Consider the following 16,997-nt stretch of genomic DNA (forward strand, 5'->3'; position numbering starts at 1 on the left):
GGCCTTACACTGATCTGTTATTTCATTTTTATAGCAGAGTTACTGTTTAAGCGTAATGAGTTTGTTTTGTTTTTGTTAATCTTGTGCCCTGAAACAGCCATTTTTGATATAGTTAAACTGACTTTTAGATTTGTTTACTGACTGTTTACTGAAGAGCCCCGTGGCACAGAGTGGTAAGCTGCAGTACTGCAGCCCAAGCTCTGCTCACGACCTGAGTTTGATCCTGGCGGAAGCTGGGTTCAGCTAGCTGGCTTAAGGTTGACTCAGCTTTCCATCTGTCCAAGGTCGGTAAAATAAGTACCCAGGTTCCTGGGGGTAAAGTGTAGATGACTGGGAAAGACAATGGCAAACCACCCCGTAAAAAGTCTGCCGAGAAAATGTCGTGATGCGATGTCCCCCCCATAGGTCAGTAATGACTCGGTGCTTGCACAGGAGACTACCTTCCCCTTTTTTATTACCTGTAGATTGGACACCCCCACAGCAGTGATAACTCCAAACATCACAAGGAACATCCCTCCAATGATAGGAGTTGGAATGCTAGCGAACACTGCTCCAACTTTGCCGAACATGCCAGTCAAAAGCATGACACAGCCACCAGCCACAATCACAATTCTACTCCCAACCTGTGTCAAGAGGAACGAGAACAGATTACAAGCCAAAAAAAACTCCTTGAAGAAATATCTCTGAATGCTTATCTACATTAAGTTTTATGAGCTAGGCTACGTGCTCTTTTTTCCTGACAGGGTAATCTAGGCTTATTTGTGCCAGACCACATCAAGTCAATATAGCTGGTTGTTCTATGGATTTACCTGTTAAATTTTACACAGCGTTGCATTCTATGACTCCATTCCATTAACACAGAGCCTTCCTCTACATAAAAAGCCTTTTACTAACATGCTTTTTCTGATGGAGCAATTCTTCCTGCCCTGGCGGAAGGCTCCATGCACGGGGGAGGGTGCTGCTACTAGCAGAATGGAGTCATAGAATCCAGCCCAGTGCTTTTTCTTTACACTTTTTTGGTTTTGTTTTTTAAAGGTCCCAGTACTCATATATAAGGTTGCACCAATTTCTACCAATTCTTCCCCTGACACAGGCAAGCCTCCTAAAAAGGTACAAATACTCATTATTCCTTTCTCTTTCCTTTTATTGTTCAGCTCATATGACCAAAGGTCTTAAGCATAAAACCAGTACATCACAACAAGATAAAACAACATGACAAAACAAGCAAAAACAAATGGGGAACAATAGAATAGATGTATCTCAAAAGCTAAAATACATTAGATAGAATAAATAAACCTATACAATTTTTCAGATAAACAGCAGAATAAATTCATTTTAATTACATTTTGAGGAGACCACGATGGCCAAATATTTTGCAACAGATCAAGTTATTTCTGGATCAAAGTCTGCTAGCAATGAAGACACCACCCAGGACTCAAGAGGAAGCAGATATTGAAACAAAATGGGAGCAATCCAAAGGGTCTGGGGATAGTCCATTGATCCCAGTGCCACAAAAGATGGTCTACTGCCTCTATTGTGCCAGTTACACAGTCACAGAAGCAGCCTGAGAGAGGCCAAGGGACTCAAACCTCTCATCTATACACCCCTGCCAAGCACTTGTCTTCTTTTAAAAGGTGTAGAAGTTCCCCTCGGACATTAGGTACAGAAAAAGGGATCTTCAATCTCAGATTAAAGGCAGCAATCCAAGCTCTAGGCTTGAATGAATGCTGTGCAAGCTTTACTCTGAGAGCAGTTTTTGCAACACAACTAGGCACTCCTGCTATCCGCTGCAGGAACTGAAGACATGTATAATCCAACGAGATTCCATTTATCCAAATGGCTGCCTCGAATGTATTCAGTACTGGGGAATACCATCATTGCAAAAAAGAAAAGAAAAAAGTCCTGAGAGAAACTTACGCAGTAAGACCTGTCACTCATCCACTTTGTTCTTCTTTAAATCATGATAGCATATTAGACACAAATCTTTCCATAAGATCAAAAACACTCATTAAAATTTATCAAACTGGTCATACTACTACAATAATTGTTATCAGTTTCTGGCAACCTACTACAAAGGTAAGTGTGGTTTATTATAGAGGGAAACTATGATCCACAGAATTTTTTAATGAATCTATAAGTAACACAAAAGTTGTTCAAGAGTCTTAAGTCTCTAATAGTGCGATCCTATGCAGAGTTACAGAGTTGCTTAGACTGGAGCAACTCTGCATAGGATTGTACTGTAAATCTTACAGTTTTGCAAATTTGTTCCAAGGAACCCTAAAGTTGTTTATCAGGACTAGAAAATCAGTAATATGCAGATGAACTTCCTGAAAGACAACATGCCCCGGCCCTGCTCTCTGCCTGCCATGTGCAAACTAGATGTGTACACCACAACATATTTCAGAATCTTCTGCAAAATGCAGGGGTTCCAGGGCAGGTGTACAAATATTCACTATGAAAAGGGTTTCCTGGAGGAAAAAAAGTTTGAAATAATAAACTGATCTAATCCATATATGGTCATTCTTGCCTTATACCAGTAATTTCAAAACGAGTTTGGCTCTGGTTTGGGAATTACTACAATTACAATGTCCAATGATTACACATACTGAAGTAAGACTTACCCGGGTGATCCCCAAAGCACCAACGTTTTCACTGTAAGAAGTAGTGCCATTTCCTGTTCCCCAAGCCCCTGCTAGAAGACAGCCAATCCCTTCAACTCCAATTCCACGGTTGATAGCATGCTTTGGAGGGGGTGGAGCACCAGACAAACGTGCGCAGGCATAATAATCTCCGACTGACTCCACCATGGAAGAGATCACTCCAGCGATGATGCCAAATACTCCAGCCACACTAATAGTGGGAACTCCCCATTGACCTAAATATCACAAAAACCAAGAAACGTTCACACCAAACAATGATAAACTGCATAAACTCTTTGGAAATTGTTGGGGCAATTGCACTTTGATTTTGCTGATTAAGCTGCTTTAACTGAAGGAGCACACAATAAACATAATACTGGTAGCGTTGCCAGGTCCAAGTCTGGAAATTCCTGGAGATTTTGGGAGTGGAGCCTGGAAAGGGCAGAGTTTGGGGAGGAGAGGGCCTCAGAATGGTACAATGCCATCGAGTCCACACTCCGAAGCAGTCATTTTCTCCTGGGGAACTAATCTCTGCCACCTGGAGATCAGTTGTAATTCTGGGAGATCTCCAGCCACCACCTGGAGACTGGCAACCCTAAATACAGGAAAGTCAAGTGATATACAGGCAATCCCTAAGCAGGGCCAGTGCTAGAATTTCTGGTGCCTGAGGCAGCTTCAGGGCTGTTGTTCCGCCATGTGCGCACATATGCAGGGCATGCCGCTGGGATGGCACGCATGCATCCTCCCAGTCCTCCGGATCAGTTGCTCTGTACGCCACCCTGGCCACCTGCCATGCCTAGCCCGCAGTTGTGTGCCGGCGGCAGCAGCAGCAGCACAGGGCAACTGAGCGGGAGGGCTGGGAGGCTGCCCGCTCAGTTGGCCCGCGCTGCCAACACCAGTATGCGCTCCTAGCCAGGCGCAGCAGCTGCAGGCCAGGCGCAACAGGCAGCTGGGGCACCACACGTGCGTCCTCCCAGCCTTCTGTCTCAGTCGCTCCACACGCTGCCCTGGCCGCCTGCAGCACCTGGCCCGCAGCTGTGTGTTGGCAGTGGCGGCAGTAGCACGAGGCAATTGAGCTCCATGGCGTGCACCCCCACCCCCGGCGCTCCCTCCGGCGCCTTAGTGCTTGAGGCGGCTGCCGGTGCAACCGCAATGGATGCGCTGTCCCTGTCCCTAGGCAAACTTAAACTCTTCTAAGTCCTTTGTGGTCAATAGACTTCTACACTTGCTCCATGATAGCGACTGCCAAGAGATAAGCCTTTACTATTCACTGACATCTGATACTGGAATTCTGTGCTGAGAACTAGAGATGGTTAATTTAGCCCCCAAAGCAGACAATGTGGGCCCAGATCTGGACTGGGGATATGGCATTGGATTCAGTAGCATGATAATACCTGGGTAAGGAAATCGAAACCAAGGTGCCTCAGACAGAGCATTGCCTTTGCTATCTGTCCGAGCTGCGTAACCGTAATCTTTAGGATCCGAAGGGAAAACATTGGAGACGGTGAGAGCAAAACATACCAGCCATGTAATGGAGAGGCCAAGCAGCACCTAACCAATTACAGAAGACAGGAAATCTTTGTTAGTAACTCAGTTCATTCCACTTGGCAAAACACTGTTCTGTGGGTCAAGAATGTTCCCACTGAATTCACAAGGCACATCAAAGGTGTGGCATTCCCATTCAGTCTTTGCAATTATATGGGAGTTTAGTATTATTGGAAATACTGAGAAGTCTTGCCTGTGGGTGGAGACTATGTTCTTTCTACAGGACACTTGAAATAGCTTTATTACCCCCATTTTTTGCCCTTGACCCAAGGCTGTTTAACAAATATGTTGTACACACGTCTGTCAAAGATCAACATTACTTGGCAACAAACTGAGCCTAATAATGTTGCTGAGCAAGTAAGAATGGAAGGATGCAGTAGAAGCATCTATTGCTGTAGCTAGGCAGGGGAAGACCTGGTGAATCCCACAGAGCAAGACATGATATAACCTGAATAATAACTAAGTGTAGGGCTACTCATAAAATACACAGGGCTAGAGCCTCATGTTCATTCCCATAATGTGCAATTCACTGGCGTCTGAGCTACACTGGCTATAAGTTATGCCATGACTGGAGCAGGGACAGGGAAATGTTCAGCATTCTGACATTAAGGAAGCAGAAAAACATAGATAATATGGAATCCCAGGGCTATGCCTGTGCCTACATAAATCTGCAGGCTGGTTAAATATTATCTGCATACCAATGCTCAACTGGTCTGCCCAATCTGCTCCACACTATGGGCCAATAGACCTTGGCCACATAATGATGTGCAGGGAGTCCTGTTTGCGGGCAGGCAGGACCATCGGTGAGATTGATCCACCAGGGTCATGCTGCTCAGAGATTCTCCAACTCCAGTCCTTTCCTGTGATATACCTTATTTCTGCTACGTTGCACTTCAAAGACTAGAATGTTCAAGGAATGCAGGGAGTGGGACTAAGAACAGGATTATGCTATAACAAATGAGGCACACAGAGAGAGCAGAAATCCCCCTCAAAAATGGGAATGGGAATAAGCAGCACTCTCCGTTTTGAAATATACTTTAGACTCCTGCCAACTGCAAACTTATTTTAAATCCTCATTATGAGCCTGATAAACTGAATTTTCTCTGCATGTAGCAAGTGAGTCTTCTTGCAATGAGTGATCTGGTTACTCAATACAAAGGGAAGCAACTTACAGGGAAGATCTGGAAGAGGTAGATCTTTGAGAAGTGGCATTTCCTGCTTCTCTTGTAAGTCGGCACTGGAACAGGCACATTCTTCAGGTACTGAGAGAATAGTACTATGAAGAAAATGGTTCTAAGGTGGCAAGGAAAGAAAGAAAAACATCCTCCATATGTCTTATGTTGACAGTGACACACATCCAGATTCAGAATCTAAGGCAGTCTTTACACAAGTGATTAGTACCAGTGTGAATGCTGGTTTAACTTCATGTGCTTGCAAGTACACAATAATATGCAACACACATTATTCAGAGCTCATACGAAGATGCTCTTGTACTTTTATCCCCTACAGTTTTCTAGGATTGTTCATAGATGCAGAGGAGTTAGCCGTGTTAGTCTGTGGTAGCAAAATCAAAAAGAGTCCAGTAGCACCTTTAAGACTAACAAATTTTATTGTAGCATAAGCTTTCGAGAATCATGCATCTGACGAAGAGAACTTGATTCTCGAAAGCTTATGCTACAATAAAATTGGTTAGTCTTAAAGGTGCTACTACTGGACTCTCTAGGATTGTTCTTCAACAGTTCCTTTGCCGTCCAATTTTATTACTCTTTATTATCTGTAATATGATGGTTCATGTAATATGATGTTTCATGACATTGTTCTCCAGTCTTGTCATTCTGCTTTATTGTCTATATTATATTGTGTTTTCAGTGCATTGTTCTCTAATTCTGCAGGTTGTATGGATTATACTGTTCTTACTGCATAGTTTTGTAATCTGGTTTCAGTCTCGGCAAGCAAGTCAGACTACAAATGAAGGAAATAAATCCATAAACAGACCCTGATGAAAAATCCATTTCAAAACTAATGACAAAGGGAACAGATTTCATCTGTTCATACCACCACCACCCTTTCTGTTCACCATTTCTCATTCCAATTGTCATCTCATCCTCCTCCATCTCCAGTCCCTTGGCAGCAACATACAGTGATGGCCAAACCATGGACACTGGGCTGACTCCAATGGGAAATCTCATGGAAGGAGTCGGAAGAGTGGGTCTTGCATGCTTTCCCCTTCTCCCAAGCTGCCTATTGTTTGCTCTGAAAATCCTCTCTGAGGGTAAGGAGAGCCTGGACAAATAAAATGCACCACAGTGCAAGTGGCTGCAGAGGTGGTGGTGGGGAATCAGGTAGACCACCTCCTCCCTACTCTACTGGACGCTTGCATTGGCAGGGGAGGCCCGAGGAGACCATGTTACCTTATTCCCCTTGTTGCTGCAGCCCCACCACCCTCTGTAATACTGTGGGGCCTCCACTTCTGACCTTCTGACAGGATCTTCAGAAGGCTGCCAGGAGAAGGCAGGGAAAGATCCACTCTGCTCCCTACTCTTGCCAGTTTTTCTTCTGGTTCTCAAATAGTGTCTCAGTAGTAGAGCACTTGCTTGGGGTGTTTTTTTTCTTTTCATATTTGTGCATGGAAAGACAGTGATATGCAGCAATATGGTGGAGTGATCCTTATATCAAAACTGTTTAACAAAGTCAGACTTTCTGTAAACTAGGGGAATTGGTTGCGTTACAGGATTCAGCGTCCCGTGGTACAGATTTGGCTACCCAAGCAACAGCCAATACTTGTTAGATATAGACATATTCGCACACGTATACACATTAGTCATTGAATTATACATGTATACACAAATACACATTAGTCATTGAATTTTTCTCTGATTATCTCAACATGTATAAAATGGATCCGTAGGAAATTTAGACTCTTGTGTTCCTTCATTTTATTATTATTTTGTTATTTTAAAAGGAAGGCAACTTACATGGCTGCTATGCCCCAGTGTGCTCCTGCCTCATCCCCTGCTGATTCAAAGAGAGGCAGCGCCACCAACGAGATGGTCGGGGCAATTGTCAGAGGGCCAATGAACCGCATCAGAAATCCAATGAGACCGGAAAAGCCGACAAAGATTTGGAAGCAGGAAGCGACCATGATTGCGCCCTGCAACTGAAACAAAGAAGCGGAGCTTTAAACTGGGTTGATTTTAAGTTTGAGTTCTTATCTCTAAGCTGAAAGGTAGATACAAGGGCAGTTTTAGGGGCCCAACTGAAATTAAAATCAATCAAATGAGTTCAGTAGGATCTTTCATAAGCACCACCCCTCTTTCCAGCCACTGTCTTGCTCCTTCTCCTTCAACACTGAAGTCTTTTTAAAACACAGTGAATTTGGGTCACTGCACTGGTGAAAATACTCTAATACTTTTCTTAAGGAATCAAATCAGAAATAGATCCTGCATACCTGATGAAATGCTAGCAACTTCTGTGTATCAAGAAATTCCAAACATAATCTAGTGAAACTCGGGGCAGCAGTCTCCTCTCACAAATCTTTCTTTTTTCAGGGCACTCTTTCTACGTTCACTCATCTGCAGAAGGATCCTGAGAGTCTGCCTCAGAGCAGACTGTTGTAGAGGATGTCTGTGGACACTCTAGGACTCATCGTCAGTTAATCTGGGACAATAGCCCAGCCCACTGGGCCTCACTGTTGTCGGGCCTGAGCTGAGAGCCTTCTTCAGCAGCTGCACTTTTCAGGGGGAGAACTGTAGTGATGGGCAAGTGGTCTTTCAGGGCAGCATCTCTACCATTACTAATACATCCATTGAGGAAGCCCTGATATACTTCTGAGGAGTCCAAAGGTTTCCTGAAACATCTTTGAAAAAAACCAAAACAATAATTTTGGTAGAATATTAAACCACTTCGAGTGCTTTCAGAACAGTTCAGTTTTGCCCTCAATGATGTTAAAAGAAGTCTTCATGTGTTTCTTTTACAGGCATGCTTCCCAGACTCACGGGGTTGGCAAACTGTCCCCTGTGAAGCGCAAGAGTATGCCTGCCACCAGGCATGATGACGTCACTTCCAGAAGTGACATCGTCACACCTGATAACGGTGTGTGTGGGTTTAATGCGCACACAAGGAAGCCACCCCTGGTAAGTGCCAGGTCCCCCCACCACTAGGAGGGTAAGGGGACTTGGCAACCCTGTACCCATGCACAGCAGCTCATGATGCTTCATTAATACATCAGTGCAACTCCCACCTGGACCACTTGTGTGCTAAATGAGCATGTACTTAGAAGCTGCCTTCTCAAAGACTTGGCAAAACTACAAAATATAAATTAAAAAATAATAAACAGCTTAAATAATACAACTGGACGACACACATGAAGCTGCCTTATACTGAATCAGACTATTGGTCCATCCAGATCAGTATTGTCTACTCAGACTGGCAGCGGCTCTCCAGAGACTTATGTCAAGGTCTTTCACATCACCTCCAACCTGATCCTTTTAATTGTTGATGCCAGGAATTAAACCCGGGACCTTCTGCATGCAAAGCAGAGGTTCTTCCACTGAACCAACAGGTATCTCCAAGCAACAATGACATGTTTGCACTACCCATTTGCCTTCCCAGCTTCCTCCAGGAGACTGTTCCAGAGAAAATAGCTGATCAAAATTTAGTGTAGGGGGGATGGTGAGAAAGAGCTCCTTGGATGTACAGAATTGCTACATGGGGTCACATAGGCCTAGACCATTTGTATGAAGTGGTGGTCCTTGTCATGGGCTATTTGAATCAGCCGACTGAAAAATTAAGAGATTTACTAGTATATTTAGAAATGCAACCCCCACATGGGGAAGCAGTGTGACCACATAAACATCTTTGCATTTCACATACTTTTCTGATTCCAGTGGCTATCCATGCTACAAATGTAATTATCTGAAGCAAAGTATTCATTTCTGCTGAAAGAAATTAGTATTATGAGAAGATCAAGCCGAACAGATGGCTGGGTGCACTCAAACAAAATCACCGAGTTAAAAAAGGTTGTAATTCCTAAAACGGATACAATGAAACAAGGAGCAGAAAAAAGGCACAGCATGAGACTTTTGTCTGGGCCACTTATGAATGGTTATCATTTGCGCAGTAGCTATATTAGTGGTCCCTCCCAAGTGATGTCAGGCTTGAAATATTGCTGGCAAACACCAAACCGGGGAAACAATACGCAACAGTTACTGTATGATCGTGTATAAACTATTTATACAGTGCAAAGTGCAAAGTGCAAGATAACATACAGTCAATAAATAAATACAATAAATGTATATAATAATAAATCCAAAGTCTGTCTGACCATTTTCTATAAGTTAAGTAAGCTACAATGAGCCAATCAATAACCGAAAAGCAGAGTACTGGAGGTGCGTGTGCAAGTAGGTGGTCAACAGTTCAAGATGGAGATAAAGATGCTGCACCACGCGCCCGCTTAAGATAAGAATACAGGAGCATATTTCCTGTATTAGAAATAAAGTACAGGAAGCTCCTCTAGTATCTCATTATTGGATGAAACATAATGACATCAAATACTTTTAAAATTTCTGTGTTAGAATCAATCCAAGACGTTTTTGTCTCTGACTGTTCTAAGAAATTGTTACAGCTGGAGACAAAATGGATTTTTGAATTGAACTCCCTGGCGCCAGAAGGGCTCGACCATGAGATGGATTTTTCCTGCTTTTTAGGTTGAAGTGACCCAGAATAGTTCAACATTAAGTTGTGTGTTTTTCCTTTAAGGAATAGAGAGGCAATTAAGGATGGGATTATCCAGGTTTATTTAAAGGGTATTTGTTACAGCATCTTATAGTCTGTTATCCATACTGTCCAGTAGAGTACTATGGGAGCAGGAGCGTTGGTGTTGAGTGAGTAAGTAGGATTTGTTAAAGAACGCATTTAATAATGATTGTATATAACTTTGTACTTTTTGTAATTTTTGTGAAGCACTTTTAACAAAATATTTATGACATTTTATACTGTATTTATTGATATATTTTAATCTAGTCTTTCATAAATTTGCCCAGGAAGAAGTAACATCATGAAACGGGAACGGGAAAGTTGCAAGCACAAGCCCGTCGACTACATGCCCCTTGGCATCTTTATTTCCATCTTGGACTGTTGACTACCTACCTGCACACGCACCTCCAGTACTCTGCTTTTCGGTTATTGATTGGCTCATTGTAGCTTACTTAACTTATAGAAAATGGTCAGACAGACTTTGGATTTATTATTATATACATTTATTGTATTTATTTATTGACTGTATGTTATCTTGCACTTTGCACTATATAAATAGTTTATACACTATCATACAGTAACTGTTGCGTATTGTATCCCCGGTTTGGTGTTTGCTAGCGTATCTTGTGTACCGGTGGACCTCCCTTTGTTGCTCTTGAAATATTGCTGGAGCAATGTGGAATGGAGCCAAGGGGAGACAGTGCCGTACAGAGGTTGAAGCGTTAGACGAAGAATGGGGAGATTCCACTTGGAAGCCTATTAAATCAGGAATGTCACAGGATGATTCAAGGCCAGTCACTTTCCTTCAGCTTAAACCACTTAAACAGTTGTCATGAGCATAAAAAGAGGAGACACTCATGTAGGTCACCCTGGCCTCCTTGGAGGGAGGGCAAAATAAAAATGTAATAGATAAAAGAGTGGTAACCACAACATGTTACCCAAATAGGGGGTCTCCTTGTGAGTTGGGGAAATTAGCATACAAGAAGACGCAGCAAGAGGGGGTAATTAGGGATCTCTCCACCAGTGTATACCAGGATGGTTTCCTCAAAGGACTCTCTAATAACAGGCGAGTGTTCAACAGGAATGGCTTTTATTAAATGGAAATAACAAGGAAAACACTCATAGAACACACACAGCCCATACACACAGATATAACGAGGAAAGTAGTGGGGAAAAGGGAGCGAAATTCAGGGTCAAGTGATATTTACCAGTCTAGGAGATAGAGGATGTCCGTAGGGAGCAGCAGTTTGAGCTGCCAGCACTTAGCAGCAGGAAAAAGAAGGCTCAAAACAGACACACATCTGAGGGTGTACAAGTGGATCCAAGGAATACACACAGAGATATGGCAGAGGGCAGCCCAATTATAGTGTGAAATGTACCCTGTGGCAGGATGGCGTTTTCTGCCCCAAGAACAGTAACTTAATGGCTGTCTCTGGAAGTGAGACAATAAATTGCGAGAGGCTTGATTGAACATATCTGGGCAGAACTATAGGTAAAACAGGTGATTGAGGACCGTGATCGGCAGAAGGGAAGAGTTATCAGGACTCTGATTAACTCTGCTGAGGAACAGGGAAAAGGGAAGATCAGAAGGGTGTGGATGAAATTAACTCAGGAACTCCTGGAAGACATCTTTTGTCTTTAAATCTGTGGACATCTCTGAGGTGTGGGCAGCAGTGGCACCAGGGTTTTTGGCGCTTGCGGCCAGCTGGCCAGCTGAACACCTGCGCACCCGCACACACACTGGCCTGTGTGATGACATCATGTGTGACATCATCGGGGATGCACAGGCACGCTGCCAGCCCAATTATTGTGGCGGGCGGCTGAGACGGCGCGCAGGTGGCCTCCAAGCTCTCCCGCTTGGTTTCCCTGGGCTGCTGCAGACACCTGCCCACTGCAGCTGAGCCCGGCCGGGGAAGTGTTCTGGCGGCGATGTCAGCTCAGGGCGGGAGGGCTAGGAGGCTGCAGGTCCATGGCACACGCTCCCACCCCCCACGCCTCCTCCGGTGCCCTCTCCAGCACCCCGCACCCTGAGGCCACCGCCTACCTGGCCTCAATGGGCGCACCAACCCTGAGTGTGGGGCAGCTAGTCAGTCTTGCCTATGACTCACATTCCTGTAATTTTCCAACTCAACCGAGATGGGAACCATTTTTGCCTGGCCAGGCAGCGTGTCTCATGTTCAGAGCACATGAGGGGAGGCGGTTTATGATATTGCCATATTCATAAACTGCCCTTTCAGTGTGAGGTGGGGTATGATTGCTAGCAATTCCCCCCCCACACCCCCAATGAAGGAGACACGTACTGTGTGCAACTTCGTTCTACTTACATGGAGAGGCAAAAAGAATGGAGGTTCCATGCGAGGAGTAGGAGAGAGAGTTAGGGAAGAGGACGAGGGGCCAGAGTCATCAATTAGAAAAAAAATGAGTTATGGGCCCAAAATAAAAAGAAGCCAGATTTAAGAACAAAAATCTCTTTTCTTTCTAGGGTCAAGGCTGCTTCTCCACAGACAAGAGCAAGGGAAGGGAAGGCTTATAACTAAGATCATAATTAATTAAATGTAAAACCATAATGCAATATAAAATACATAGTAGCTAAGCAAATAATTAAAAAATAAACACAGCAACAAATGAAATGCTAATAAATCAAGATCAACCAAATAGACAAAATAAATTAAAAACAAAACTGAAATAAACAATGAATCATTAAAGCAATAAGCTCGGTACACAGCAATCAAATAACCAGTGAATGTAACTATGTACAGTTCCTAGGAAGGTTTGCAGTCTCCCTCCCAAATTCCAAGATAAGCGGTAGCGCAAACAATTTATGCTGGGGGAAAATCTTTTAATAATAATAATAACCACATTTGATTTATGTACCACCCTTCAGGACAATTTAATCCTCACTTAGAGTGGTTTACAAAGTATGTTATAATTATCCCTACAACAATCACCCTGTGAGATGGGTGGGGCTGAGAGCTGCAGAGAGCTGTGACTGACCCAAGGTCATCCAGGTGGCTTCAAGTAGAGGAGGGGGTTATCAAACCCAGCTCTCCAGATTAGAGTTACATGCTCTTAACCACTACACTAAACTGGATTTTAAGCTCCATCCCCTCCCATGGGTTCAGAGGGTGTCTGATGGCACAAGCTGTTTCTGCTGAGGTGTCCAGGAGTCTTTTGAATCTCACCCTCCCGCCTCCTGTGTCCTGAAGTGGCTGGGGCATGTGGCAGACTCCCCCCTTTGTAATCCAGGCTGGCACCTGGGGAATCAATGGGAAGTGTCGACAGCTGTTAGCGGCTGGCAGCAGCTGGCCAGTGGGGCTTGCTGGAAGGGCTGGAACACTAGCCTTGAAGCAGAAGGTGAGCATAGAGGAGGACAAGTGCAGGGCACTTGAGTTGCACAGGATCTACAGGCCGATGAGACTTAGCTGAGCACCTGCAGGTTTGGGTCTGGTTGAGCAAAGAACTTTGGGATTGGGAGGTGGCAAGTGGCAGCGAGTGGAACAGGGGCTGGAGGTCATGGGTCCCCGTCTGAGTGCCTGCAGGTAGGGAGTGAAGCTGGAAAAAGTTCACAGAGGGGTTCCATGCAGCATAGGTTGCATGACTTCATGACGATCCTTTGGAAGCAGTCAAAAACATTCAGGTTGCTAGTATCCTTTAAGGTTAAAACAGCAGCAGCAGCAGCAAGACTCAGTGAAAAGGCCAAAGCAGAAAGGTGCCACTGAGGGTCATGCCTCCTGCAAGGCATGCTGGCCATGCAAATTAGGCAACGTGTCCCAAAACATGGAGGAAAAAGGGTGAAAATGCTGCAAAGAAAAAGTTCTTCAATAAAAGCAAAATTGGAATGCAAAAAGTCATGGGAAAAGCTATTTAAAAAGTGAGGCACAGACATGGATCACCATGACTACTTGAACAAAGGAAAAATAAGGAGAGCCCTAGAAAAATGGGGCTGCTGTTACCCAGGGGCAGGCCTGGCCCCCAGAACCAAGCGAGGCAGCATGGCCAACAGCCTCACCTAGTGAGAACTCCAGATCTAGCTAGATATGGGATTCTGCATGGGGCCTCTTTCCCTTAGAGTCACAGGCTGGTATCCAAAGGAGGTTGCTGATGTATCCCTGTCCTCTCTGTGAGAGCAAGGGGAGATTAAAAGCTGGTATATCCAAATATGATTTCGCCTCCTATCTCATTTGGTTCTGGATGCTGGTCCCACCTTAGAGGGGCTCTTCTATGGAGTCCTGGGGAGCTCTGCCCCCCCCAATAAAAGTGAAAAATAGAAACAGGAAGAGAGGAGGAGGGACAGCAGAGGCAGGAGCCTAGGCTGACCCAAGCTTCCTGCATCAAACCACCTCACTCAAGGTCTCCAGCCTGATGAGTTGGCATTTCACCTGCTGGGTGAGAAAGTAAAAAGAAAACCAAAAATGAACTATCAAAATAAGCTCTCTGGATGGGTTGGGGGAAAAAATTGATGGCCAGCTACAAAAGTCACTACTAACTCTGTGAGGTAGGCCAAAAAGAGGGGGGGAAACAAAGGATACAAACGCCAACCTATTGGGCAAGAGAGCAGAGTGCCCTGAAAAGAAGGGCCAGAACTGTATCTGAAAGGCAAATTGTTATGCACAACACAAAGCAAGCACACACAGGAAACAACTAGTCTTCTGAGGCAAACAAACAAAAAAATTAAAGGGTATGACGCTTCCTTCTTCCCCTCCCTCTCTAGGTGGGAGTTGAAGGAAGGAGTCGAGACCTGGTTTAATAGGCCATGAACGTGTCGGCTAAATTAATCTGTGGCAGGGCAAATGTGGGACTCGAGAGACCTGCCACATCACAATGGAAGACACCTGTGGTGGCTGAGCTGGTGCCAGTTGGATGGAAGGAGTCAGGGCTTCGCGGTCCAAAGGTAGCTCTGGAGGTCACTTTCCCCCGTCCACTCTTTCAATTGCAGGAAGTGGAAGTATGTATGATGAATGCCTCCCTTATTGTGGAGTTTGATCTCGTAAACAGCAGGGCTGATTTTTCTAGTGCTGGGGACGGAGCCGAGCTATTTGGCTGTGAGGCCAAGTTCTTTTTCAGAAAACTTTCTGTACATGACCAGTTGACCTTCTTCCCATTGGTGGGGGTTCCATACTCAACCTAACCGTTTTTCTACTGAGTGCTGGGTGGAGCCTAGCTGAAGGGCAACTCTTTTGTGAATGGAGGAGATCTCAGTGATGAGAGAGCGCACCCCCTCATCATTAACAACTATAGCTTCGAGGTGTGAGGGTAGGCTGGTATCAAGCCAGAACGTTTCAGGGAAGAGCATTTTACATCCTGTCATGAACAAGTGAGGAGAGAAACCATGGACAGCTTTAGTACCTCAGAGGACCATAAGAATGATGGGCAGTTTCTTGTCCTAATATTTACCAGAGGAACGAACCATCTTGCACAGAGTCTCTTTAAGAGTGCAGGTTGTATGCTCGATGTGGCCAGAGGACTGAGGGTGCCTGGTAATATGGAAGTGTTGTTAAATACCAAGGGCTTTGCAAAGTTCCTGAGTAACCTCCAATTAAGTGGGGGCCCATGTTGGAATCTAAGTACTGTGTGATGCCCCACAAACTCCATTATTAAGAGAAGGCAGGCCATTGTGGTGGCTGTGTTATAGCAGCAGGGAAAAGCTTCTACCCATTTACTGAAGGGATCAATGATGGTGAGGCAGTATTTATTGCCTCGGATGGTGGGCGGATCTATGAAGTCTATTTGAATGCGGGACCATTGACCTTCTATTCTCTGGTGCTGAAGGAGCGCTTTAGTAACAGTTTGGTTGGCATTCAACATGGCGCAGGGGAGACAGTTGTCTACCTGCTCTATATCCTGGTGCAGGCCTGACCACCAATGAGCGTCTATCCAAAGTTAACTCTTTCTCTCTGTGACCTTGTTTGTGGACGAACTGAATCAAATCACCTCGGATCTCAAGGGGCACAATCCAGTGGAGGTTCTGAGCATGAGCTACAGCCCAGAAAATTCCATCCTTCTCCTGTATTGTATATTGACCTGTTGAATCTCTGCCTGCTGTGTCTCCCATTTGCAAAGTGGCGAGATCTAGGCAGGGTGTGGAGAGAAGTCTTGTCTATAACTCACATTCCAATAATTTTCCAACTCAGCTGATTTGGGAACTGCTGATCAGGCAGCATGTCTCCTGTTCAGGGAAGATGAAGGAAAGGGTTGATGATATTGCCATATTCATAAACTGCCCTTTCAGTGTAAGGTAGGGTACAGGCCCAGTGCGTCCATGGAGGCGATACCAGCAGCCGCCTCGAGCGCTGAACTCTAGAGGAGGCGCTGTGCCGGCCCCCGACACCCCCCCCCCCCCGACCCGGAAGCGGGCCACATCCCCGCTCGCCTCTCTGCCCCTTTGCTGCTGCCGCCTGCCTCAGCTCGGCTCCTGGCAAGCTGGGCGCCCAGGCGGTGCAGCAGCGAGCAGGGAAGCGGGCCGCCTCCCTGCCCCTTCGCCACTGCCACCCACCTCAGGTGAGGGGGACACTCCTGTGTGATGATGTCACAAGTGACATCATCATGCAGGGCTAGAGCGTGCGTGCACAAAGCGCACGTATGGGGCAAGGGGCACAAGTAGGTATCTTGCCTCAGGCACCAGAAACCCTGGCGCCGGCCCTGGTAGGGTATGACTGCTAATAAACACTCCTGCAATAGAAAAACTGGTTCCACATCCAGGCACCATCTAATCAGCATATAGCTAATCCAAAGAAGATTTGGATGCCAAATGTATCTCTGCTATATCTTTCAGATAAGAGGAAAATACTGACGATCTCACTGCTTCATCAAGAAAGAATCCCTGCAACATTCCCCAGGATTACCTCTCGCATTCGTTTCTGCCAGACCTCAATGAATTCTGGGGAAGTAGCATCCACCTGAGTCACATTTTGGGTCCATGCAGGGCATTTCCATTCAGGGAGAGAGAGCATAGCCAGTGAAGGAGTTAAGAAAGCAAAAGTCCCTCCTTGTAGAATAGGAAGCCTGCATTGGGTAGGAGGGGAAGAAAAGAAGACACATTGGCTTTTATGGACTACTTCA

At 45.2% G+C, this 16,997-nt stretch overlaps 1 protein-coding gene across 3 annotated transcripts in view; it reads right to left on the reverse strand.

Annotated features, from left to right (window-relative positions):
- Positions 1–16,997, reverse strand: part of LOC129336188 (solute carrier family 23 member 1-like) — a 94,512-nt gene that overhangs the window by 12,587 nt on the left and 64,928 nt on the right. For all 3 annotated transcript variants that reach the window (XM_054989237.1, XM_054989239.1, XM_054989238.1), the window contains 6 exons: positions 16,781–16,940; positions 7,160–7,341; positions 5,357–5,477; positions 4,034–4,190; positions 2,622–2,875; positions 459–623 (listed from right to left, as the gene is read on the reverse strand). In XM_054989237.1, coding sequence (XP_054845212.1) covers positions 459–623; positions 2,622–2,875; positions 4,034–4,190; positions 5,357–5,477; positions 7,160–7,341; positions 16,781–16,940 — 1,039 coding nt within the window. The remainder of the gene's footprint in view (positions 1–458; positions 624–2,621; positions 2,876–4,033; positions 4,191–5,356; positions 5,478–7,159; positions 7,342–16,780; positions 16,941–16,997) is intronic.

The sequence above is a fragment of the Eublepharis macularius genome, chromosome 9 (assembly GCF_028583425.1).
Source record: "Eublepharis macularius isolate TG4126 chromosome 9, MPM_Emac_v1.0, whole genome shotgun sequence".
NCBI lineage: Eukaryota > Metazoa > Chordata > Lepidosauria > Squamata > Eublepharidae > Eublepharis > Eublepharis macularius.